Source organism: Amblyomma americanum, chromosome 6 (genome assembly GCF_052857255.1).
Source record: "Amblyomma americanum isolate KBUSLIRL-KWMA chromosome 6, ASM5285725v1, whole genome shotgun sequence".
Taxonomy (NCBI): domain Eukaryota; kingdom Metazoa; phylum Arthropoda; class Arachnida; order Ixodida; family Ixodidae; genus Amblyomma; species Amblyomma americanum.
This window is the reverse complement of record NC_135502.1, coordinates 9,632,010-9,656,813: the sequence shown is the minus strand read 5'-3', so window position 1 is coordinate 9,656,813 and position 24,804 is coordinate 9,632,010. Positions and strand designations below refer to the sequence as shown.

The window sequence follows — 24,804 nt, the reverse complement described above, 5'->3', positions numbered from 1 at the left end:
GGTTTACCCATAGACACCTATGGAGCGTGGCCGGACCGTAACGGTCAGTTCGAATTATCCAAAAGTTCGAATTAACGAGGTGCGAATTAACGAGCTTTCACTGTATATGATATGCTTGATGGCGTCTCACAAAGGCTAAATGACCTAACTACTATTATGACTATTCATGAACCGCTACTACATATCAGTAGTCAGTCGGCCGACAGCTGCTGAATGCAGCTTTCTACGTGGCACAAACTGTAGAGGGAGTTTTCATCATAGGCATTCAATGCAATATTTAAAATAGTGAGGCGATAAATTGAGCATCTTTTCACTGTAAAGCATGAAACCACCAAAGAAAAGGGCTATCGCTCAGCCATTCGCACTTATTCACTACATTCATCCGGTGTCCTGCGTTAAAAATGCAAAAATTGAAACTCCTGGTTGGGACAGTAAAGATTTTGTTCTCGCTATCGTCCATAGTAACGAGACAAAAATGCATGGACTCTATTGGGCACCGTGCATGCTACCCCTGTCTATCGTCCAGACAGAGAGTTTTCATATTAATGAGATGTAAATACGTTGAAAGAGGTTGGTCCCCATGAAAACTGTCTATAATTTGAGTCTATATTAATCGGGGTTGTATTAACAAGACAAAGCTGTATATGAATATAACGCAAGTTGGAAGTTTGAGAACTCTGGAGAATTTAAAAATAAATATTATTACAGATATACAGTTAAAACTCGATTTAACGACGTTGAGGGGAGCCGGGAATTATTTCGTTAAATCGAGAACTTCGTTAAATTGAATGAGGCATTTCTTGGGCATATAATTCAGTACATTCGATTACAGTAAAACCTCGTTAAAACGTACCCGCTTAAACAGTACTTTCGTTTTAAAAGTAGTAAAGTCAAGTCCCCGACTGAGCACCCATTGAACATAATGCATTTTGCATCCGCATAAACCGTACCAGCTTATCGCGGTCGTATCGGTTAGCACGTACCATTTTCACTTTTCGTCGCACTCGCGCGTGACGAATTCACGCCGGTAGCACCGACCCAAAGGACGGTTCGGCTAGCGGCGCAACAATCTTCCCTAAATACCGCCGACGGGACGGCAAGCCACACAGCTACTGACAAATTGGCGCCAAAGTTGGTAATCATACAACTAGCGCAATCTTTGGGGGTCCGTATGGTCATCGTCATGACCCCCCGCGCTACTTTTGAGTGGGTAGCGCCAACACCACGACCGGCGCCGCTAGCGCGTATGAAAAGAAACAACAAAAATTCTTACTCGACAAGAAAGGCCCGAGGGGACTACAAATTTATTTTCCGCCAAAGAAGTCGGTGATCTTTGCCTGCGTCTTCCGTCCCCTCGTGTGCGCCGGCAAAATGTCTCAGCAGATCGAGAGCATCCATCACCTGACCTGGTGTTGGCACGGGAGCTTCGGCACCTGCAGGGTCGTCGGCAGCGTCTTCAGCCGTCACTCCCTCCACGCTTCCTACAAGCCGCAACATATCGGCATCAGTCAAAACTTCCGTTGTGACTGCGTTTGCGTCGGCGTTCACGTAGTCTGAGAAACTTATGCCTGTGGGCACTTCATCCACTGAGCAAAGGTGTTCCCAGGCATCTTCATCCTCGTGCACGGCGCTCGCGCAGTCCGGACCAGCTTCGGCAGTTTCAGGGCCTAGTGTACCGAAACCGGCAGTCCTGAAGCAGTTGACAATTATCGACGGCCTCAATGCTCTCCAAGCCGCCGCCACCATCTCAACTGCCATAAAAATATCTATTTTCATCTCTCGCTTCAGCTCCAGGTTGAGGAGAACTCTGTCGACGACTCGACGCTTGTATGCGCACTTCACGCTATTAATTATCCCTTGATCCAAGGGCTGAACCACGGACGTTGCGTTTGGGGGGAAGTAGCGGAGCTCCACGCTGGTCAGCTCGACCTCTGCAACGTAGTGGGCCGTGCAGTTATCCAGCAACAGGCACACTTTCCTTTTCTGGCGACACATGTCGCTGTCAAATTCCTTCAGCCATGTAGCGAAAATGGCACGCGACATCCACGCCTTTGAATTGGCAACGTACTTCACAGGAAGCTTTTTGGTGCCTTTAAAACAGCGCGGCCTCGCACTCTTTCCGATGACAAGTGGGTCTCGTTTGTCGGTGCCGTCCATGTTGACGCACAGCAAAAGAGTCAGCCTTTGTTTGCTGTGTTTGCCGCCGTGGCACGCCTGCCCCTTCAGGGCGAGTGCTTTTTAGGCAGCATTTGGTAGAATAGACCGCTCTCGTCGGCGTTGTAGGCGTCGCTGGGGGCATATTTTCTCAGAATGTCGGGCACGTTTTCAGACTGCCAGTCGCCGACTACAGCCATGCTTACGCTGCTCGCTTCACCGCTAAGCACTTTCCCGACGATGCCGTGTCGTTCTTTGAAGCGCGACAGCCAGCCGGGACTTGTCTTGAACTCGTTGTCGCCCAACAAGCACGCGAAAGTGCGAGCTTTTTGTTGGAGCAGGTCTCCACTCACGGGAATACTAGGTATTCTTCGCCCGCAAATCCATAAACCAGGCGAAGAGGGCCTCTTCCATTTTGCTTTGAGGAGTGGTCTTCAGCGTTTTTTTGCGCGAGAGATTCCCCGACGAAGTGGCGCGGAGGATATCTTTCCCTTTCAATATTGTGGAGAGAGTACTCGCTGGAATGCCATGTGATGCAGCCACGTCACATTTCTTCTGTCCACTTGTCACAGCACGAATTATGTCCGCTTTGTCGTCCAGGGTAAGCCTTTTTCGTTTCTTGCAGGGCTCCATCTTCTAGTCAGGAGGGTTAGCGGCGCGCTTGCTCGCACACACCATGTCCGCGTTCACGATAGCAAGGCTAGACTGATGGAGGCCTAACAAGCTGAGCTTGACAAAGACGTGCGTTCAAAGGCACGGGGAAATCCGCACAAGAGGTAACACAGAGCACAACACACAAACACAAAAAAAACACGCGAACTGCAACAGCGCCATCTATGAAATGTGGCACGAAACTTTTTTACTGCTGGCGCCATCTCGTGAGCTCGACTCAAAATTAAAACTCGTTTTGCGCCGCGCAGTTTGAAAAAAGCGACGGGATGAAGATGCTCCGCGCTGTTACCGCTGACTCGCAATCAATAAATTTTGGGGTGCTGTCTACAAAATAGACCAAAAATTAACACTTTTTCACCTTTATTTCTCGAAAAATGTTCGTTAAATCGGGACAGATCACGGAATCGGTTTCATTATTTCGGATTAGTCAAAGCATTGAACCCTATGGGCGTCTGAGGGGGAATTAGGATACCTTCGTTAAATCGAGATTTTCGGTAAATCGGGTTTCGTTAAATCGAGTTTTGACTGTAGTGCAATCTCAAACTATTGACGTCGATCATAGGTCGAGGATCCTACAAAGAATCTTTGATGGCATGCAAAGAGACTGAAGCGCTGGATACGTCAGTGTTATTTACGAGGCAATACTTTAGATGCCTGTGTCACAATGGAGCAATACTTTAATGCACATAGCCTCCCATGCAGCAGCAGCCACCATCACTGTCATGCCCCCACCACTTGGGTACTTCGAGCTGCCCAGTCCTGCATAAGTTTGCTCTTAAGCGCTTCAATTTCCTTTAGTAAGGCTTCCTGACAGGCTAGTTGGTACATATTCATTTCTGAAAGTCTGTGCGCTAAAAAGACGTTCACAGGAAAAAAAAATGGGTAGAGACAACAGGAAAGAACAGGAAAGAAGCGCTTCTTTCCTGTTGTCTCTACCCCTTTTTTTTCCTGTGAACATCTTTTTAGCGAACAGCCTTTCAGAAATTTAGTTTCCTACTCCGCTCAATTCTTTCAGTGCTCTCTCTTTCCCAGAGAGACACACCGACTTCTTTCCATGTCCGTAGTCACCTTCTCTCTCGCACTTGCATGCTATGCGCTTTTCTCCAAGGTCATTAAAAAAGCTGACTTCCCCTGGTGGCTTTCAAAGCCCGGTAGCGAAGGTTTCTTTAGCTACCTTGAAAAGCAAATAAAAAAAAATGAATTTACACTTTATTCATACCTTGGCTCAGAATATAAAGCGAGGTGCGTTTTGAAGCATTATTTGATGTCTCCCATGGAATTTCATGTTCTTTGTTCTCAATTGGTGGAATTTAAAATCTTTTAGTGGAGATATTGCGCTATGAAGAACCAACTAGCCCCCACTCTTGCCTTGTTAAAATTATTTGCCGCAGAAAGTTCGGGCCTTGTGTATGGATAATGCAATCTGTTTTTACTTAGCACAGTAGAACTCCTTTATAGTAGAGTGATTTGGACCAGCAAAAATCTTTACTACATCAGGATCTTTATAATATCAGTTGTTGTTGATGGCATGTCTCTGAGGATGCTTTCTGGTTATTAATTGGCTACTCACTAAACACAGTTTTGGTTTATAAATGAAGCACTCACAAATACCTTCCATCATGCTCCTATTGTCCCTTTATGTGATAAATATTTATTTTCAGTCATCACAGTACATGTTACCATGTTTTCGATTTTTTTTACATCTTCTGGAAGTATCACATTTGCACAAATACAGTGCGGCTGCTAATATAACGCGAGTTTTATTTCATGTGAAAACCAAAGTTTTGCCTGAACACCTCATTTTCCACAGCCTCAATGTTGTTTAAGAAGCAGTAGTTAAGAAGCGTGCGTAACAGTCTAGGTGCGGTGGCACTACTCACGCAGTGCTAGCTGCTTCCCTGTGCTGTGAATGTTGGTGCTTTTCTTCCCTTTCCTACTGTTCACTGCACTTTTACTGTCTTCCCTTCCTTAGTGAGCTGCGCCGCCTTCTTTCTGCGTTCATAGCCAGCTTTACCTTTTTTTCTGTGCGCATCGTGCGCTTTGCCCCACAGCCCCAAGGAAGGTCAGAAGTTGGCTTCTCCTCACAGCTTCCGAGCTTGGTGGTGAGGCTATCTCGGAGCACCGTTTTATTGTTTTTGGTATTCATTTGCCTTCGAATGTTGTCTTCGCGCGTGCCGCGTTGCCGTCATTCCGTGGGAAGTACGTCACCACGGCCAGACGCTCTCTAATATAGTCGTTTCTTTTAAAAAAATCTTTACTACAACTGAAAAAAAAAAATGCACAGTCGTCTATGGAAGGCGAAACGGGACTGCAGGTTCACTTTACTATATCTGGCGGCCCGAATCAATTCCTTTAAATACTCCTTCTTCCCCAGAACCATAGCTGAATGGAATCCCTTGCCTTAGGACATTTTACAAGCAGACAATCTACACCAGTTTGAAACTTATCTGTCCCGTTATTTAAGCCTATAGAAACCATTTGTCATTGCTGTCATTCATTATGTTCATTACCTGCGGTTCCGATCCTCGGTGGTCTGAAACCGAGCGTATTATTATAAACACTTACCTATCTGACGCATGCACACTTGTGGTTTTGTCTGCTGGCAAGATGATTTCATATAGTTGTATAAATTTTGTACTTGTGGCTGTGTGTACTTCTTAAGTTGTATGCATCCACTTTGTAACGGCCTTACGGCTGACAGTCTCAATATATAAATAAATAAATTTGAGTTGTTACTATATCTGAGTTCACTATGGCGTGGTTCTACTGTATGCCTATGCCTTTCCTGGATTATTTAGTGCAGATTCTGATCAGACTTTACTGCCTTTGATTTTTCTGCCATAGGCACTTTCTGCGGAGTCTTTCGTCGACAAGCTCTGGACCGTGGAGCTTCTAAGTTGGGAGTAAACAAAATGGTCACAGGTGAGGGCTGCACTTATCGCACATCTTTTTTTTTCTTTTTGCAGCTGGAGAACCGTGAAAGAGAGCTTGGTGTAGAAATCGTCAAATGCTTTTATGTTGAAGGAGAGCTTTCTATGTTTTTTTTTAATGATGTGTAAACAATATTCAGCTTAGAAAAAGGATAACAGCTATAGTGAGTCAAGTTATTACTAATGTGTACCTATGTCAGAGACATAGTATCAGCTAACATATGTCCTGCATACCACATAAATACTAATGTTGCTACCTGTCAACGGATATTGATCTGTTGTGTGCAGGCTAGTGTTTGGTGGTTAAGAAAGTTGTTGCCCCATAAAGGTGTGCTCATGCTGATGGCCTACTTTGCTGTGTAGACATCACTTTTTCATGCTTGCTAGACCTTCCAGGCGGTTGGTGTCTTCTGGTCCTATACTCGAAGATGGCCTTCTGTGCCTATGCAGTGTAAGCTGCGAGTGCAAGATGCTGGCTTCTTCCACAAGCGCACTGTTCACACGCGCTCATGGGCCAAAGACACAGACCTGTGAGCTGGCGGCGCGTACCCATAGTTTCGACTGCATGGCCACAGAAAGCTGTCGCCGAATATAGAACTTGCAGAAAACTTAAATGTATCCATAAGAGCAACCACTTGAAGCAGAGCCAAAGTTATCAAACAAAGCAATTTTTTCGTCATGCAGAAGGTATGCGTCTATACACTTGCCTTACTGCCCGCCACGGTGGCTCAGTGGCTAGGACGCTTGGCTCCTGAGCCGGTGGACCTGGGCTCAGTCCCAGCCATGTTTTGATGGCGGCAAAACACAAAATGCGCCAATGTGCTGTGCAATGTCAGTGCACATTAAAAAACTCCAGGTGGTTTAAATTAATCCGGAGCCCTCCACTATGGTGTTCCGCATAGCCCATGTGTCACTTCAGGATGTGAAACCTCACAATTCATAATTTTTTATTTGTGTTATTTGCATCACTTGCTCAGTGTGTAAAGAAGCATCTGAGTGTGTCTTGTTGAGTGCTGTGACCAAGGGCAAATGTTGTTAACTGCAGGCCACAATGCAGATGATATTGCAGAAACAGTGCTCATGAACGGTGAGTGGCAGCTGACTTTTATTTTGCCTTTTGTCTACATATTTGTCTCTCCTATGGTGCATGTCTTGGGCAGATCTAAGCAGGAAGCCATCCTTACTTAACATTAACGGCAACCGTGCCATAGGCCATTGCTCATATATAACTGACGTTTTGAACCTGCCGTCGAAACTTCAAGTCAGCGCTCCTGGACAAGCTGCACCATCTAGTTTGCTTCTATAACACCATCTTTTTAGTTTCAATCTTGTTTTTTTATTCTCTAATACGAGTAGGCAACATGAAAAATGAAACTGACTGAATGTAGTCCGGTGGTCTGCAATTATGGCATCCATTTTGTGTGCTTGCATGTGTGCGTGTGCGAGTGCTTGTTGGGAACATTTGGGGATAACAGTTAATCGAGAATCTCTTGGTAGTCTGCAATTCGCTGATGACATTGCCTTGATAAGTCACTCAGGAAATGAATTGCAAAGCATGATCAGTCACTTAGACAGGCAAAGCAGAACGATGAGTTTGATAATTAACATGCAGGCAACTGAAGTGGTGCTCTAAAGTCACAGAAAGGATCAGCAGTTTACTATAAGGAGTGAAGCAATGGAAGTGGTATGCGAATAAATCTACAAAGGGCATATAGTGACCTCTCATCTGGATCATGAGAGTGAAATAACTAGAAGAATGGGGTGGCGCACATTTGGCAGGTTCTCTCAGATTATGAATGGCAGTTTACCATTATCTCTCAAGAGAAAAGTGTATAACTGCTGTATCTTACCGGTACTCACATATGGGGCAAAAATGTGGAGGCTAACGAAAAGGGTTCAACTTAAATTGAGGACAACGCTGTGAGCTACGGACAGGAATATGATAGGTATAATGTTATTAAGAGACAAGAAAAGAGCAAAGTGTGTTGGAACAAACGTGGGGTAATGACATCCTAGTCGAAATCAAGAAGAAGAAATGGGCTTGGGCAAGACATGTCAGGTGAAGGCAAGATTTTTATTTATGTATTTATTTATTTAAGATAACCGATATTTGTTAAAGGGCAACTCTCGGTTTTTTTTTTTAACATTTTGAGTCGATATTCACTTCGCATTCTTTGGAGTTCCCTCTCTCCGGTGCAGAAACCCGTTTTTCAAAATACCGCATAGAACTATTTTAAAGTGGCAAAAACTAGGAAACCGAAACCGTGTTTCGTCCAAACTATGATGTTGCAACATACCAATCTGTGACGTCACGGATACTGTCCCAAAACTATTGTGTGCACAATAATTGGATAAACTGATGATGGTAAGCGATAGCTTGGGTCATTATTTGTCTTACTGAGCAGAATCAAGCGTGGTCTTGTTTTTCAGCAAATGCAGGGTGAATATCAACAAGCGTGCCAACCTGTGATGTCACACATGCAAGGTTGCCCATAGAAATTGCCCCGATTGAAGCCACGAAATTTAAAGTTTTATAATTCATTTGCGTTGCATCAATATGTCGCCCGGTTGCGAAATTTTCCACAAATGAGAAAACCACGGTGAACTTACCTTGAATGTTTCAGTAAAATCTGTGGGGGTACAAAAAAGCATTGAAGTTGCCCTTTAAAGGTAACAGACTGGACACCAAGAGAGAAAGCAAGCATAGCAGGGGTGGCAAGAAAGTTAGATGGGCAGATGAGATTAAGAAGTGTGAAGTTTGTGGGGGTGAGGTGGCCATAGCTGGCACAGAGAAAGTTAATTGGAGAGGTATGGGAGAGCCTTTTGTCCTGCAGTGGGCGTAGTCGGGCTGCTGCTGATAATTATAACGATGATGATGCGTTTTAACATGGGACTACGCGTGTTGCACTGAACAACAGAGTAGCAGCAGAAATATTGCATGAGTAGGACAGGCAAGAGTTAGTCTAAAAAAACATTCAGAGGGGGGGAGTTACATGAGAGGGGACTATCAGAAGTATGCAGCTTGGCAAATCTGGGTCATCAGCCAATGAGAGGTCCGCTTCAAGGCCAGGCTTAGCAAAGCTCCTGTGCCACAGTTGTTTCAGTGCTGTAGAAGTTAATTATATCAGAGCAGAAGCAGTGGTACACTGCAGCAAATGGCACAATCAGATGTTGTGGAAGGGAGTTCTCAAGTGCAAGCATAGCTGGCCAAGGCAGAGTGACAACAATGGCCCAGCCAGTAAGACTGGCCTGCGGGTGTTCTAGCTAACACACTGAAGTGGCTCATGATACAGACGAAGTGCAGCAGCTTTGATTACTGCGGAGTGCATCATAAAGTGTGTTTTGCCCACATTTAACCACATGGCTTTCAGCACTCTGTTTCTCTGTGTACTACAAAGTTACTACTGGTTCTTCACTGCAGTGCTGAGGGGAGACATCGCCCGGCTTCAGAGGTGCACAGCTATAACGACGGTGAGTCAGCATTCACTAACAGCTGTGGACACATTGATCTAGACATCCAGAGACGGTCAAATCAAACAACCTAGGCTCACTTCTAGACATACTGGATCAAGATTTGTATGAGGTCGACGACTAATCTTTCGGACTCTCCAGGGACTGCGAAAATGTCCGAAAAAATCAAATTTCACCGTAAAGGTCACTTTACATCAACTTCTGATTGCCACTATGGTAGAGGAAGGGGTAAGCAGTATTGTGCATAATCTGATGTTTCAAATGACTCTAAATCTCTGCTCACGTTGTGTGCACAGATGACGTGTGGTGACCACTTGAGCTTGGCATTTGATGGCTGTACTGCCATTGACATGTGTCAGATGAACGCACAGGCTGAGGCAAAGTCCAGGTGCAAAAACAAACCCACTGCTGTGGGAACTACACTGCACCCGTCATATGGATGGTGCGAAACAAAAAGCTAGTGGTAGAGATGAACTGACAGATGGCTGAAACAAGCGCTCCTTTGGCATTAGCCTTTGCAATTGCCATATGCTTAATGACTTAGCCGAAAGCCAATCTCGAAACTGGTGGTATGTGTTATTGTATGCACTCTGCTGCAGCTTGCTTGTAATGAAAGGCATTTTGCCTGTCATCAAAATGCAAGTTCTGACGGTGTTGCGATAGAACAGTTGGGACTGCTGCAGTGCGCTTTGTCGTGGGTAGGGGCTTCTCGCTTTGAAAAGCACTGCTGTTTTCTTCCTCTTAGTCTTCAGGAAGCCGTAAACCTCCCACACGCTTAGCTGCTGCATTGTTGCTTATTTGAGATGAAAGAGCTGGGCTCAGATGAATTTCACAAACTTTGACTACTATTCAAGTTTGCAGCAGCAGCTGACATCTAATAATAATACATGTCAGCTCGTGAACGCGTGTGCGTGATGGGCAAACCCATGGCACATATTGGCCCTGCCATTGAGGAGGCTCTCTTCTAGCTTGAATTCCATTTTAGTCAGTCAAGTTTTTGATGCCAGTTGAAGTTTAATGAGTTTGCAGTATACGCATTATATGGTGACTTGGCTCTTAGTGGGAGTGCCGTGGCGAGTGTGAATGATGTCCGAAAAATCAAGCAACCACTTGTGATGCTCTAAAATTTCACATGCTCCTGTACATTGGCTCTAAGTTGGTATGTTGCAGTGGTGCAAAGAAGTCCAAATAGTGAAGCTTGTCCAAAAAATCGGGGGCCCAAATTTTCAGTCATCGACTTTAGTAGACTCTCATAAAGATGATGGCGGTTCAGGTGATTTCTCTAATTATATGCACTGCTTGAGAACATCTGTTTAGTTTTTGATGGACAGAGCTGAAAACAAAATCTGGATATCAAAAACTGTTGTTCACATTGGTTGATGTGGACACCGACCGCGCTACACCAATTAGCATTGGTGGTGCTTGGTTTGTGTCACTGATAGGCATTTATGCAAGGAAAGACCATGTAACAAAGATCAACAATTTGGGAAGATGAGAGTGTAATTTTAATGTGTTTGTGATTGCGGACATTTTTATAGCCCGGCAGCAGTAACTGTTAACTGCGATTGTCATTGCACTTAGCACATATTTCGTTGCATTCAATTCTTATGTGTGGCACAGCACAAGTTTGTGTTAACTAGTGTGCTGGAGTTATTGGTTCGTGCTAAGTAAACTTTTTGCATTGTGTTTATGGGAACCTAAACAAAGGTTAAGGACAACGCGGCAAGCCATGGAAGGAAAAATGATAGGTGTATAGTTAAGAGACCGGAAGCCGGCAACAATCAGAGACATAAGATTGCTGTATTGTTTGTAGCATTCCCAGAGGGATGCTGATAGACTTCATATAGTAGTGTACTTTAAAAAGAACCGCTGGGCAAGTTTGTTCTCTTTGCACAGAACACCATTGTATTAGAAGCCTGGAGAGTAACACACCCTCTGTTTTAAAAGGGCAATGGCACATTGGAACAGAACAAGCTCTGAGAGATTTTTGTGCACACTGAGCTAACCAGCTGCTTGTATCTTGGTGTATTTATTCCGAGCATGCGGCCATTTGCTCAGCATCTGAATGTGTCTTGTTGTGGTTATTCCTCAGGGATCAGAAGGTGCCATCCCACGGTCAAAGCCTTTCAAGTACACCTATGAGAAGGAGATTGTAATGTGAGTATCTCGTTATGCTAGTATGCAGATTGGTGCATGTGAGTTGAAAAGAGATGCTAAGAACAATTAGATGGGATGATATAAAGAGCAGGCAGCTATCGGAGCTGTGTCTAGAGCTGTTGTGAGAGGTCTAGTATACAGTCGATGACCAATATTTCGGACTCTCAAGGATTGTGAAAATGCCCGGAAAACCAAATTTCACCGAAAAATTCAGCTTATTGCCAATGTGTTGCAGGAAGGGATCAGTAGTTTTGTGTGCATTCTGAAGCTCCTCATGGCTAAATCAGGCCAGACCCTTCTGAGCCTGGTACACCTCACAGTACCCTACACGGTCGACCAAAGGACAGAATTTCCTCCATCGATCCGCAGGAAGATCTCTATCCATCAAATTCCCAGAAATATGCATCCTACATTTAACTTTGAACGAAGAAGTGATAAGGCCGAAAGCCTGTACAAGAAATGGGATGGCCACCCGGACTCGCTCTACATGGATGCACCCAGTCTAATCCAAGGGCGGATGACCATCGCCATAATGAATCCCGAGGGCAAACTAATCAACTGCGCGTCAGTGCACATGTCCTACCCCACTCACTCACAGAAGGCAGCCATTGGGCTAGCGCTAGCTACCGACCCAAATGCTAATGTACTGATTTATGCAGAAATATAAATATCGGACTGATACTGATCCATCAGTCAGGTCTCACACCCTTAGCAAAACATCCTTCTAATCAAGCCTCAGTCATATGGTTTCCAGGGCACACGGAACATACGGGAGGGAATGATGCCACCTACTGGCTCGTCCAAGCTCTCTCACACTGGGATTCCTCTTTAGCCAATGAGGCAGAGGAACACATTACACAGCCCATAATCAGCTTTGCTGAACACCTACAGGCCTACAGAGAGGCCAGGCAGACGTACACCACACCACAAAACTCTAGACATGGCTGAAGAACACACCCTTCTCCAACTACAAACAGACACTCTCGTAACACCACTTAAACTCCAGCAATGGTACTTCTCACTCTACAAACCACAGTGCGCACACTGTGGAGAAATAGCTATGGCTTTTCACAGGGTGTGGGCATGCCAATTCAGTCCCGTTATTGAGAGACGTCCGAATCCAAATTTGGAGCAACAGGAGGCCACTCTGCACAGTGAGGACCCTGAGCAGCACTGAGGACTGGTTCTCAGGGCCTACGCTGTGGAGCAAACCAATGCATTGTCGGCGATTGCAAACGAGCTCCAAAAATCAAGCAGTCAGTTGCGGTGTGTCCGAAATTTCAGGTGCTCTTATACATTAGCTCTGTGAGCCATGTTAAGGGTAATGGGCTGGGTTCCAAGAGAAGGCAAGCGTAACAAGGGGTGGCAGAAAGTCAGGTGGACAGATGAGATTGAGAAGGGAAGTTAGTGGAGGATAAGGTTTCCAGAGCTTGTAGAAGACAGGGTTAATTGGAGAGATATGGGTTGGTCTGTCTTGCATTGCAGTGGACGTAGTCAGGCTGACGATGATTATGAGGATGGGCCATGTTGCACGAAAAAGTCTAAATAATCAAGCATGTCTGAAAAATCAGGGGTCCGAATTTTTCGTCAGCTACTAGTTAGTGCAAAGATTTTTGTTAGTGTTATAAATTGATTGCTTCCCCAATGTCTGTAGTTGCCTGTGTTCAGCACACACATTTTCCTTCTGTACTGACCTTTGTCCAGTGTGAAGAGCAAGCCTTTGCTATCTAGCCATTTCTTTTTCTGTGTGTGTGTCTGCAAGGTCTGTTTATAATTTTGGTTTTATTTTTGTTATTGTTTTCTTTCTTCCGGGTAATTTTCAGTCTTAGGTTTTGTCACGCAGTTCCCAGAGTGATAAATCTGCTGCAGATGAAAGTAAGGAGCTGTTTTAATTCTGCTGCTCCATTTTCTCTGCTTCCGTTTTCCGTTACCGTTTTCTTGCAGTGATGGCGCGAGACTTCTATCTACAAAATCGTGGCACAAGCAACGCTCTTTGTGGTGTGATCCGGAACATCAATACAGACCCCTTCTTCGTATTGACCCCACTTGTGACTTTCGCATGCCGCACAATATAGCTAGACGTGATCAAAATTGCCTCCACCGAATTCACCTGGACGTTGCCTTCACTAAAGCCTATATACATAAAATTGGTGCAATAAGTAGCCCTCTGTGCCCCACGTGGTGTGCCTGAGAATCTGCCACATTTGATCTCCCACTGCAAACGCTTCAACAATCATCGCAAGACACTTTTAAGTGCTTTAGGACTCCAACAGGATGGCCCCGTGCTCATCGAGCATGTCCTTGGACCCTGGAGGAACGCGGCTTCGGGTGTGCGCGGGACAAAAGCATTTTTAGTGTTTTTAAGAGACACGGGTTTGGTGGACATTCTTTGACAATTTTGTGTGTGCGTGTGTTTGTGAGTGTGCAAGTGTGCTTGATTTCACCATTCACCCTTTATTTTTCTCTTTTCTTTTCAACATCCTCTTCTCTACCATTCTGTTCTTTCACCCTCATCTGGAGTAGCATGCCAGGCCGACAACTAGGCAGACATCTCCTATTTCATTAAAGTTCTTTTCCTTCCTTCCTTCCTGCTGCTCATACATTACTGCGATTTGCATCTCTGCAATTGTAGTAACCATTTTTAGCAGAGTGTAACGCACAGTCTGGGGCTGTGAACCACTGCCTGAAGGTGTTTACCTGGCACATAATAAAGGGGGCATAGAATATCAATCCTTTCCTTGGAGAGAATGAGAAGGGGGTAATGATGCTTTTAGAGGCTAGTCATGTGACATGCAAGAGAAACCTTCTTTAAGAAAGTATGGGTGGGAAAAGGGAGGTGAAATTGCTTGATTGCGGTATCTGTGGGTCCACTTTTAGTGAGCAAGTTTTTTGTTTGTTTATTGGAAACATGCTTTCCTTGACGAGTTCCTCACAAACATTGGAGTCTAGTAGCATTTTTCAAGGAGGGAGGTTTTGATTTGAGGCCCTTGAGGTTCAAGCCAGCCAAGGTGTTTGCAACTTCCTGTTACCCTGCATACATACATAAAAATTGATTCGTTACTGTGAGTGCAAAGCAAACTGTGGTATTAACCCTTTCCATCCCAGATTAAAACTGTTCAATAGAAAAAAATCGATATCCAGAAACTAGCGTGCACAGTAGGAAGACAATTTTATATCAGAAAATCGAAGTTTCGTCAGTTCTTTAAAGCCTTTTTGCATGATTCCAAATGGAATCATTGGGACTTTGGGGTGCGAAATGCTTAGTTTTGTGATTTCATTGAAAATCTAAATAAATCTCATCTGCTTTGAAACTACGTTAGTCTCTGGGGGAGTAGAGGATGCCATATTTCTCACCAAGAATGCGCGAGAATGACATGACAAAGCTTGTACTTCCGCTGTTATTTTCTCATTGTGTACAGGCCAGTATGCGATCCTATGTAAGCATAATTTTTGAGTTGGTTGAAGATAAGCACTGGTTCTTTTAAGAAATGCCGTTTGAGAGGCAAGGCAACCACGCTGCCAATATTCAGATTTTCAGCCTCGAGCTCACAGCACCTACTTACTGCAGAAACTGAAAATTTGCAATGCGAAAGTCTCAAATTTTGAGTCGATGTTGAAGCATTTGATGTATTCATACACTAAAGGTGCTCCTTTCAGTGGGGGTTCATGTTCATGATTTCTGGCTTGTTCAGCAGTATCGTGTTGCATCCACAATAAGGATTTTTTTTTGTGCTAACTTTTTTGGTTGGACGACCTGAACTGTTGAGCGACTGGGTCGGCTTTACAGAGGTTGAAAGCTGTATGTCTTTCAACCTTCGCTGTAGCTGCGCTACCACTCGCTTCTGCATCGTCCTGCAGTTTTCGATTTGTTGGTACTGACAATATTCCGTTGAAGTTCAGTTCTTTTGTGTTATACCTTGCCTTTGGGTTGTGGTTTCTGATCTACGTGCGATGAATGCTATTTCTTCATGATCGGATGAACCAACACCTCAACACGTCTGGTGGGCTGCTCTTGAAACTTCTTCCTTTCTGTATGAAAAGTGCTTGCACTGAATGTATGCATCTTCTTCGGAAAAAACGCCTAATGTCACATTTAGACTGCAAAAGAGGCGACATTTATACGCTACAAGCAGTCACAGTTATCTCAGATACGACCGCTCTGATTATTCAACAATGGGGCCTCCAGGTCCCAGTGATTCCGTCTGGAATTATTATTATCCGTGAAAGATTTTAGCGCTTGTAAATGTGCTTAGCCGAAAGATTTGATTTTGAAGGAGCAACATGAGGGCTTACTTGTACCCCTCCACGTGATTAGGGAAAACAAAAATTGATTTCTTTCTTCTACACGATGCAAGGGAGGACATGGTACCAGGCGATGGCGACAGCAATGCGTTCGTTGTTTCTATATCACTTATCTACCTACTAGCATACATCAGTCAGATGAAAGGCTGCTAAAATATGTAGATGAATTGCTTAATGTCTGAACTACTGCAAAAACAGCAGGACATTCTCGCTCAATTGAAGACTGGTGGCCCCCAAATTTGGTGATTCCGAATGGAATCACTGGGCCTGGAAGGGTTAATACTATACTATGTGAAGCACTACATGTATGAATTCTGTGCACTTGTTTTCTGCAAAAATAATTTGGCTGTTTAGATCAAGATAGGGGAGCGGAAACTCTTCAATAGTACTGGGTGGAGATATCATCCTGATAATTCACCTGGCAGGTTGTTGAGTGTGATGTGTATAGGTATTGCAGCAGCAACTCTTAAAGACACTGCACTAATTGATAATGTGACACCTTGCTGAATATGACATCAAGATTGAAGAGAACCCGGGTTCGAACCCGACCGCGGCGGCTGCGTTTTTATGGAGGAAAAACGCTAAGGCGCCCGTGTGCTGTGTGATGTCAGTGCACGTTAAAGATCCCCAGGTGGTCGAAATTATTCCGGAGCCTTCCACTACGGCACCCCTTTCTTCCTTTCTTCTTTCACTCCCTCCTTTATCCCTTCCCTTACGGCGCGGTTCAGGTATCTGCCAATATGTGAGACAGATACTGCGCCATTTCCTTTCCCCAAAAACCAATTATTATTATTATTAGATTGAAGAGGAATGATCAGAGTTCATCTGCTATCCACAAGGGACAACAAATACTAAAGGCACTAATGGCAAGCTGCCATTTCAACACTATCCATGTAGCTATTAATGTCTGTGTGCTGCTTCATTAATTGAGAAACCGCAAAACATTGCCTCAGTACAGCTCTTGCTGATGTGCCGATGCCTGGGTTTGTGCTAGTGCTTAAAAGTCCTGGACTGTCTTGCAGGTATGCCCACTTCAAGAAGTTGGACTACTTCTCTACTGAATGCATCTACTCACCGAATGCTTACAGGTAGGTGAGCTGACCCATGCTCATGCCTTTACTCCGTGGAAAGCCTTCCTGCGCTGAATAGTCACACACATTGGGACTTGTAAAACAGCGCAAAACAAGAAACCTGCGGACAGCACCCTCCGTCCTGTCATTCCACGCCCATAGTTGTCCTTGTTTTGCTCTGTCTTGCAAACGCCTCTAATCTGTTGTACTGAAGGTGTGCGGTATTGGCATCCCAACATCCATTGCTTTTCGTGGCACATGCAGCTGAAACTGTTGTCTGCTTTCCTGAGGAAAAGCAGATGACAGGCACAGCTGAAAGCAAGGGGATTTGTCAGTTTGTCCGAGCAGCAAGAACACAGTCTAACCTTTGTTGAAGCTCAGCACTTTGCTCTTGCGTGCACTTAAGGCTGCATTGGTGCACGTTGTAGCTTCCACAATACTGGTGAGCGAAACAGACTATGATGCAAGCACATGACTCTGCAGCATTCTTCTTACATTGTGTGATTGCCATTTGACTAAGTATGGTGTTTTTAGAAAAGTGTTGAATGCTCAAAATTTTGCTCTTGGGTGAAATTCTAGCATGTTCTTATTACGTTGGCTGTAAGAGGTGTCCACTGTAAAATGAAAGAAATTTTGCTGTTGGGTTGCTTGGTTTTTTAGTTCATGATTTTAAAGGTGACGAAGAACAACACAGAACACTAGGGAAGACGACAGGACGATGTGCCACTTTCCACTGGGGTATCAATAATTTGAAATGAAATGTTGTGTCTTGTTTTTATCTTTAAAATTGTTCGCTGGCACCTAACTTTGTTCATTCTGCCTTGTTACAGTTTTGTTGCTTTGATCAAGAATTAAAGTATGCCTACGCTGTTAGTGGAAATGAATGTCTTTGCACAGAGCTTTAAAACTGGGATTCAGGAAGGTAATTATTAGGAGCAAAACCTGATGAAAAGCATTGCAGGAACAAAGCATCACTCATGTGGGACTGGAGCACCAAAACTGTACTTTGGTCTACTTTGACCTTTCCTTCTCAAGCAAATCTAAAGAAAGTTTTGTGACGTAAGGGCAAACAGAAAATTATATTATGTGCTCACACATGTACGCACACATGCGTCTCAGAAGAGCACTTGTGTGCATTGTGAAATGGCTAGATAAGCTATGTGAGCCACTTGTTTGGAGTGTTAGATCTCTTAAACAACAGCTTCGCTAGAATTTTGTTAAGGGCAGTGTTTCTATGCTGGTTTATAAACAGATTCCAGTGTACAAATGCAGGTAAAAGTAAATTGGAGACAATATTATGTGAAGAATTTAATATCTTTGCCCTAGCCTAATTGTTGTTTTGCAAATTACACACTGCATCAAGAAATCTCGAGCTATACATCTTGGATGCAAAGAAATGAATTTTTTTCGACAAAGTTGCCTTCCATTAATTTTTGATGGCGAGTGTACTTGAGCATAAGCCTTCTTTCATGAACTAACATCACTGTTAAAGGGACTCTGAAATGTTCTCTCAATAAATTTGAGGTATGCCTGGGATGTTAAAACACTTCGCTTCACGCATATCCTCCAATGAGTTTGTTAGAAACTCTGTTATATCTGTAGTCAGAATTTTAATTGCAGCCTTTTCGTGCCTGTCCCTCTCCTCTCGTCACCTTTTGCACATTCAAAGGTCTGTGATGCTCCGCTGGCCACACCCGCTCAGAACCAGTGCGGGCTGCTAATGCGTGAGGGAATTCCTGGGGGGGGGGGGGGGGGCAGTTTTTAAGCGTGGCCAGTTTCCAAGCGTGTTACCTCCTCTTCTGCATTGCTGGTCGCGACAAGTTCTGTATTACTGGAAAGCTTGTTCCACCGGAATTCTCCTCACGTTAGAACCATGTGTCTACGATCAAAATTAAGTGCACAAACATGAAAAATGCGGCGGCCTCTACAAAGCTGCTGCCATGAGATGACACAAACAGTCATGAACTTCTCATGCAACTTCAGTTCCGGCTTTCTGTTTTTTTGGACCCGACTGCTCTGCTTGCAGAAAGCATAGCATGACAATGGCTTGACAAATTTTCATGAGGTTTGTTGCATTGTATTTCTTGATAAATTTTTTATGCAGTGAAATTCTTATATTCTTGAATTACTTTCTTATTTTTTTACTCTCCAACTAATTTGACATCACAATAATGAGTGCATTATGCAAGCATAGATATAATGTTTTGTGTAGAAAAGAAAAACAGGTTGATAAATATATTTTTAGAATCTCACTGCATGAACCATTCCTTTGGCAAAAATTTAAGCGACTCTAGGTTCATACCATGTTTTACTGTGACACCAGGCTTTCTGCAAGTTAAGTACAGCAGTGAAGCACATAAAAATTTATAATGTCAAAACTACTGAAGATGTATGAGTAAAATTTTGTATATTATTATTTAGTGCACTTGCCAATATACATGCCAAATTTCATTGCTCTGCGCCAAAAAATTAAAAATTTCACTTCTAAAACCCTCATCCCCTTTAACCAACATACCTACGCAGACGCGTGACATAAAGGAGAGTGAGAGTTTCAAAAAGTCACTGGTAAAGGCTCGCCAACTTTCACCTGTAATTGGGGGTTTTCTGCTGCTTGTAGAAGCGTATTATTTGGCTCAGGTGTTTGTGACAACACAATGTAGTGATTGAGCACGTTCGTGTACTCTCCTCAGAAGGTGTTTCAGGGCCCCTTTAAGGCCTGAAAATGGGGAGATGGGTGTGCGGTATGTGACTGCAGTGTTTTTCCTTGCACTGCAGAGGCCACGCACGAGCGTACCTCAAGGACCTGGAGGCTATCCGGCCAACGGCCATCTTGGGTGAGCACCGCTGATCTTGCCAAGTGAGGCACACATGTTGGATGGTGAAACCTTGTTTACAAACTGCTGAAGCATTAATTTCTCTCAATTCACGTATATTTGTTCGAATCTTAACTGTCCTTCTGGGGCAAATGTGGCGCTGCACTGAATCCACAGTAGCTGGCTGGCTTTTTTATTTCGTTTATTTATTTTTGCACTGCATTATTATTGTACTAAAATAAGCAATGCTTGGTGCTTTCCCATGTGCAGATATCATCCACTCTGGCGAGTGTATGGCGGTCAAGGAAGGTGTCAAGCTTCCCCAGAAAGGCAAGCCTTCTTCTTTGCAATTTGCTGCAGCAGATAGAAGTTCCAATAGGGCAGCTTGTGCTTCCAAAATCTCCTGCAGGAAGATCTACTGTGCAGATGTTGTAGTTACCTGCTATTTTTTGACACATGGTGTAGGTGACTTGAGCAAGGGCATCTTTTGCACACTTGCAGGGACACTTGAGGATAAATTGAAGTTGACCTCTGTAGATTGACTACCCATTCTAATCACAAAGAGGCTACTTTAACTGAAAATGAAGATGTACATTAACCTAGGACAGGTCAAGAAATTAAAAACTGGCAATGCTACCACCAGCCATCCTTGCAAGCAGGCTACAGTGATGTCTGGACACTTTCCTCACGTGGATCCTTGAGACTAGGCTACACCGCCATTCACTTTTTAAATGGTGATCACAGAGTCCTATTTGGTCTGACGTCGCTACTCTGGACCAAGAGGCAGGGAAAATAAATGTTTTAATCTTAAAAGGTCCAATTTTATTTGCAATAAATATGTCTTCTGCTGCTGAAAAAAACATCCGTATAGTCAGGAAGAGTCGTACAGAGGGTTTTTACTGAAGGCGAAAATTTTGTGGTGTTTTTCTGGCCTGGTGGGAAAATCTCTTAGGTAGCGATAAATCTGCACCTGCAAAGGAAACAAGGCTGGGAATTATAAAGGTATCCTATGCATTTGCTATTGGTGCGTAACGTCCCCCTTCTTCCTCTTATGCTGTCCCTTCAAGAGCGGGCCTTAACTCTTTCCTTATCGCGACAAAATGACCAAGTTTGAGTGTTTTAAAATAAAACTTATTTCTTCAAGAAGTGCTAAGTGCACTGCGCATTGTAATACATCAAACTGTAGCTTATTGATTATGCTTTTGAAGAAAAAAAATGCCACAGTTGTGTGTGCGAAACTTTTAGAAAATTTATTGGTTACATATGCTGGTAGCACAAAAAAATACAAGCAAATCAAAAATAAGCCGCTGCACTAAGCCAAAAATTGATTGCAAAAAAACTTAAATATACACTATGTTGTACATGCTCTTAGTTACCATTCTTGCGATTTTCAGCTGCGTACTAATACACTGCACTTTCCGCGGCCTTTCAAGTTAGGCAACATGACTGCTATGCCACTAGATAAAGCAGCCATGTGAGGACGTGAAGTGGAGGTAGATGATGTGCTGCACATTACACTAGTTCCGAGTTCTGTTCTTGTTTTTTTATAGCAGAGTTTGCAGTTCCTACTTTTTTCCATTTTTTTTTTCGATTGGTAGTGAATGGGTTCTATGGGTGAAAAGGAGGATGGCCTTCTTTGAAGTCATCATAGTCAGAAATCTGCTGGCCGATTTCATAAAATATCTTGGTAGTACATTGCAAGGACCCTAAAGCACCAAATAAAGGCACACACTTCATTTACAAATCAAGTGCACTGCATAAAATAGATGAACAGCAAAACGAAACGCGCAAGCACTTGCTGATGTTGCGGGCCTCTGAGACGAAGTCTCGCAATCGGAACTGAAATCCAACCATTCCACATGGTTGTCTAACTCACCACTGCTCCTCCAAAAAAAAGAGCATAAGAACCGACAAAAGTGCTCATTGTAGCTTTTTGCATTTGAGGAACGCGCGGCGAAACGGATGCCATGATTGGTGACCGGCAGACTACATCCGGTCAAAGTTTTTTTTTTCACATCGCCTCCTCGCGTTAGAAAATGAAAATAAAAAAACCGAAACCAAAGAAATGGTGTCATAGAAGTAAACTAGATGACGCAGCTTGTTCAAGAGCGCCGTCTTCGTCTTGAATTTTTGGCAGCAGGTTCAAAGCGTGGCCAAAGGCCTGTGTCGCGATAAAGAGTGAAAGGTTGTTCTCAAAATTCCAAACAGTTCATGCAATTTCCAGAGCAATTTCTATGAACCTTTTAAGTTGCAGAGGAGAAAGCTGTACACCTGAGCATAGTACAGAGTCGATCACACTTATCTAGAGCGCTTGAGTGGTGTGCTCTAAAGCAAATTAAATTAGATCTTATCACAGCTGCTTTGCAGGGGATAAGGCACTGGTGTCTGCGCTGTTCACATGTCTTTTAGGCTACTCTCCAATGCAATTATTTTCAGTGGAAGTCAATACCTACTTCAGAATTTCGCTTTGTTTCCACCGGGTGGCATTACTCGAGCGCTCTAGGCAAGTGTGATATACTGTGGGGTTAGTAGCTTAGCTATACCATTTGTCAGGTGTTAACAGTGTAGGTCGGTGTGCCCTTCATTTTCCTTTTTGCTGCTCTGAGAAAGTTGCAAAAATACTACCTCTTAAAGAAAAAAAACTGGCTCGCTTTTAGGGAAAAAATAGAATAGAATAGAAATCTTAATTTCAAAGTAAAGCAGAACAGCAGATTTGTTGTACAGTAAGTGTTTCACGTCAGTTTGCATCCACACAGCAACACGCTCTGTGAATGCTGTGTTACATTGTTTGTGCAGGCACATGTAGCCGCTGTGGCTACATCTCGAGCCAGCAGTTCTGCAAGGCCTGTGTGCTGCTCGAGGGGCTTAACCGCGGAGTGCCCAGGTAGGTGCCTGTCACTTCTATCGTCGCACAGCTTGCCGCGAGCAGCACCGGTGAACGTTGGGCTCACACTGTAATTAAAGGGATACCAAGGACAAATTGAACTTGGTCTGTCTTGATTGACTGCCGTGTTCTGATGTCAGAGGAGCTACATTACCTTGAAGACCAAGAAATTAAATATGGGTATCGCCGCTGCCCGCTTTTATAAGAAAGCTGCAGTGATTTCAGAACTTAAGACAGTTGTATGAAGATCTCTGAGGCTGAGCCACCCCAGCATGCACTTCCAGCCAGCAATTATGGAGCCTATACGGAGTGATTACAGAGTCATCGGTTTCATCATCCTCGCCAAAGTCATGAGTTAGGATAGAGTGGCAGGAAGAGATATTTCTTCTTTCAATTTTATCTTCAAATTTGAATTCCAAATTTCTTCTAACTTCAAATTTCTCAGCTTCCAAGTGAACCTCAACAGAGCAACAAAAAGCCAAAGAATTTCTTCGAGAACAAAAATTGGTTGCAGTTGAACGTAGTCTCCCTTTAAAGCTCTTCTTTCTGTGACGGGTAAGCTACCAAGGTAATGATTAGTGGATACTTAGTGCCAAGGCTACCCCTACCTGTAAGGCTTCCTGGTATTCTTCTGCATGCACCACAATTTCATTGCACACATGGTTTTGCAGTTTGTCTCCATTGAAAGATAGCTGTTGCCACTAGGAATCGAACTCTTGGACCAGTGTTTATTGCTTGAAGCCACTTTGCTTTTATATATTCATAAATTTTCCAACTGCAGGGATAAAGCCCCACCTTGGTTCTATATGCAACTTGCATTGCTGTTAGTTTTGAAGGGCTCGAAATAGCTTAGCAGCTTGCTTTTGCTCCTTTTAAATGTGAACTAATGAGCAGAATTAATAATTTAGTAGTATACCATATTTACTACAGTAGAACCCCTCTATAGTAAAGTAGCTGGACCAGCAAAATTCTTTACTATGTCAGGGTCTTTGCTATATCAGTTGTTGGTGATGGCGTGGCTCTGACCCTCTGGCTGCTTACTAAGCACGAAGTGTTGGTTTATAAGGTTTATAAAAGAAATGCTCAGAAATACCTTAAATCCTGCTCTTATCGTTCCTTTATGTGATAATTATTTTTTGCCAGAAGTACCGCATTTACATGACTGCAACGTGGCTACAAAAATAAAGCGAGTTTGATTCCATGTGAAAACCAAAGCTTTTCCATGATCACTGCGTCGTCTTCTGAGGCTGCAGCATCATTTAAGAGGCAGTAGTTAAAAAACCCATGCAACAGAGTCAAGCTCAGCAAAACCACCTACGCATTTCTGCGAGTTCCACTGCGCCTCCGCTTCATGCCGCTGCTTTCCCCTCGAGCTGCCGCGCTACGGACGCACGCCTTTTTCTTTCCGTTTCTACTCCTCACTGCACTTTTATTGGCTTTCCTTCCTCAGCGACCCGCGCCGCCTTTATACGTTCATAGCCAGCTTTACTGTTCAGTGCGCGGTCTTTGCCTCATGGCCTTAAGGTTTTCTAAAAGTTGGCTTCTCCTCGTGGCTCTCGAGCTTGGTGGTGAAGCCACCTCAACGAGCGCATTTGGTATCTCTTTGTCTCGCAATCCTAGACTTCGCGAGTGCCCCGATGTCGTCATTCCGCGGGAAGTACATCGCCACGGCCAGACGCTCTTTACTATAGCCGTTTCTTCGAAAAATTTTTTTGCTATAATCGAAAATATATACAGTCGTCTATGGACGGTGAAATGGGACCGCAGCTTCACTTTACTGTATCCGAGTTTTTACTATAACTCAGTTTACTATAGCGGGGTGCTGCTTTAGTATGTTGGTTGATATGTTGCATAGGTCGACCCCCTAACTTCAGGAACTGGGAAAGAAAAGAGCTCATAATGTTGTATTGGTCGACCAGTGGAAGCTCCAAACTGAAAGCATAAAATTAGGGCAACCAGCACAATGTGCCATATTTGGAGCGGCAGAGGCACTGCAAGAAATTCATCATCGTAGATGGTTATTTGACACGCTTTGTTGGTCCATTTTCTGGTACCCCTGCACGTAAGTTGCCAGCTTGCTTAAATACTGCTGAGAATGGTTGCCCTAGTTTTGCTGGCATGCCTTGCCATACAGCTGAGCAGTTGAGAGAAGTTTTATTTTTATGATGATGGGCCTCTAAAGTGCATGGTTGATGCAGTGTTAGTGCAGTAGGGCATTGTTCTTATCTTCATATCAGACTTTTTCATGGCTCGCTTGAAAAAGAAGGGACATGAATGGTGACAGCAACTATCATTGTTTGTGAAGGCTCGAAGGTGGCCAGAACACAGGATTTTCCACAGTTTGCATCGTT

General features: G+C 43.8%; 1 protein-coding gene across 1 annotated transcript in view; it reads left to right on the top strand.

Moving 5' to 3' along the window:
- The window catches only part of Ctu1 (Cytosolic thiouridylase subunit 1), a 40,186-nt gene that overhangs the window by 8,440 nt on the left and 6,942 nt on the right, over positions 1–24,804 (top strand). The window contains exons 6-13 of the mRNA XM_077668487.1: positions 5,671–5,748; positions 6,802–6,843; positions 9,178–9,227; positions 11,320–11,384; positions 16,709–16,774; positions 19,532–19,590; positions 19,840–19,899; positions 22,366–22,453. Of these exons, the coding sequence (XP_077524613.1) occupies positions 5,671–5,748; positions 6,802–6,843; positions 9,178–9,227; positions 11,320–11,384; positions 16,709–16,774; positions 19,532–19,590; positions 19,840–19,899; positions 22,366–22,453 (508 nt within the window). The remainder of the gene's footprint in view (positions 1–5,670; positions 5,749–6,801; positions 6,844–9,177; positions 9,228–11,319; positions 11,385–16,708; positions 16,775–19,531; positions 19,591–19,839; positions 19,900–22,365; positions 22,454–24,804) is intronic.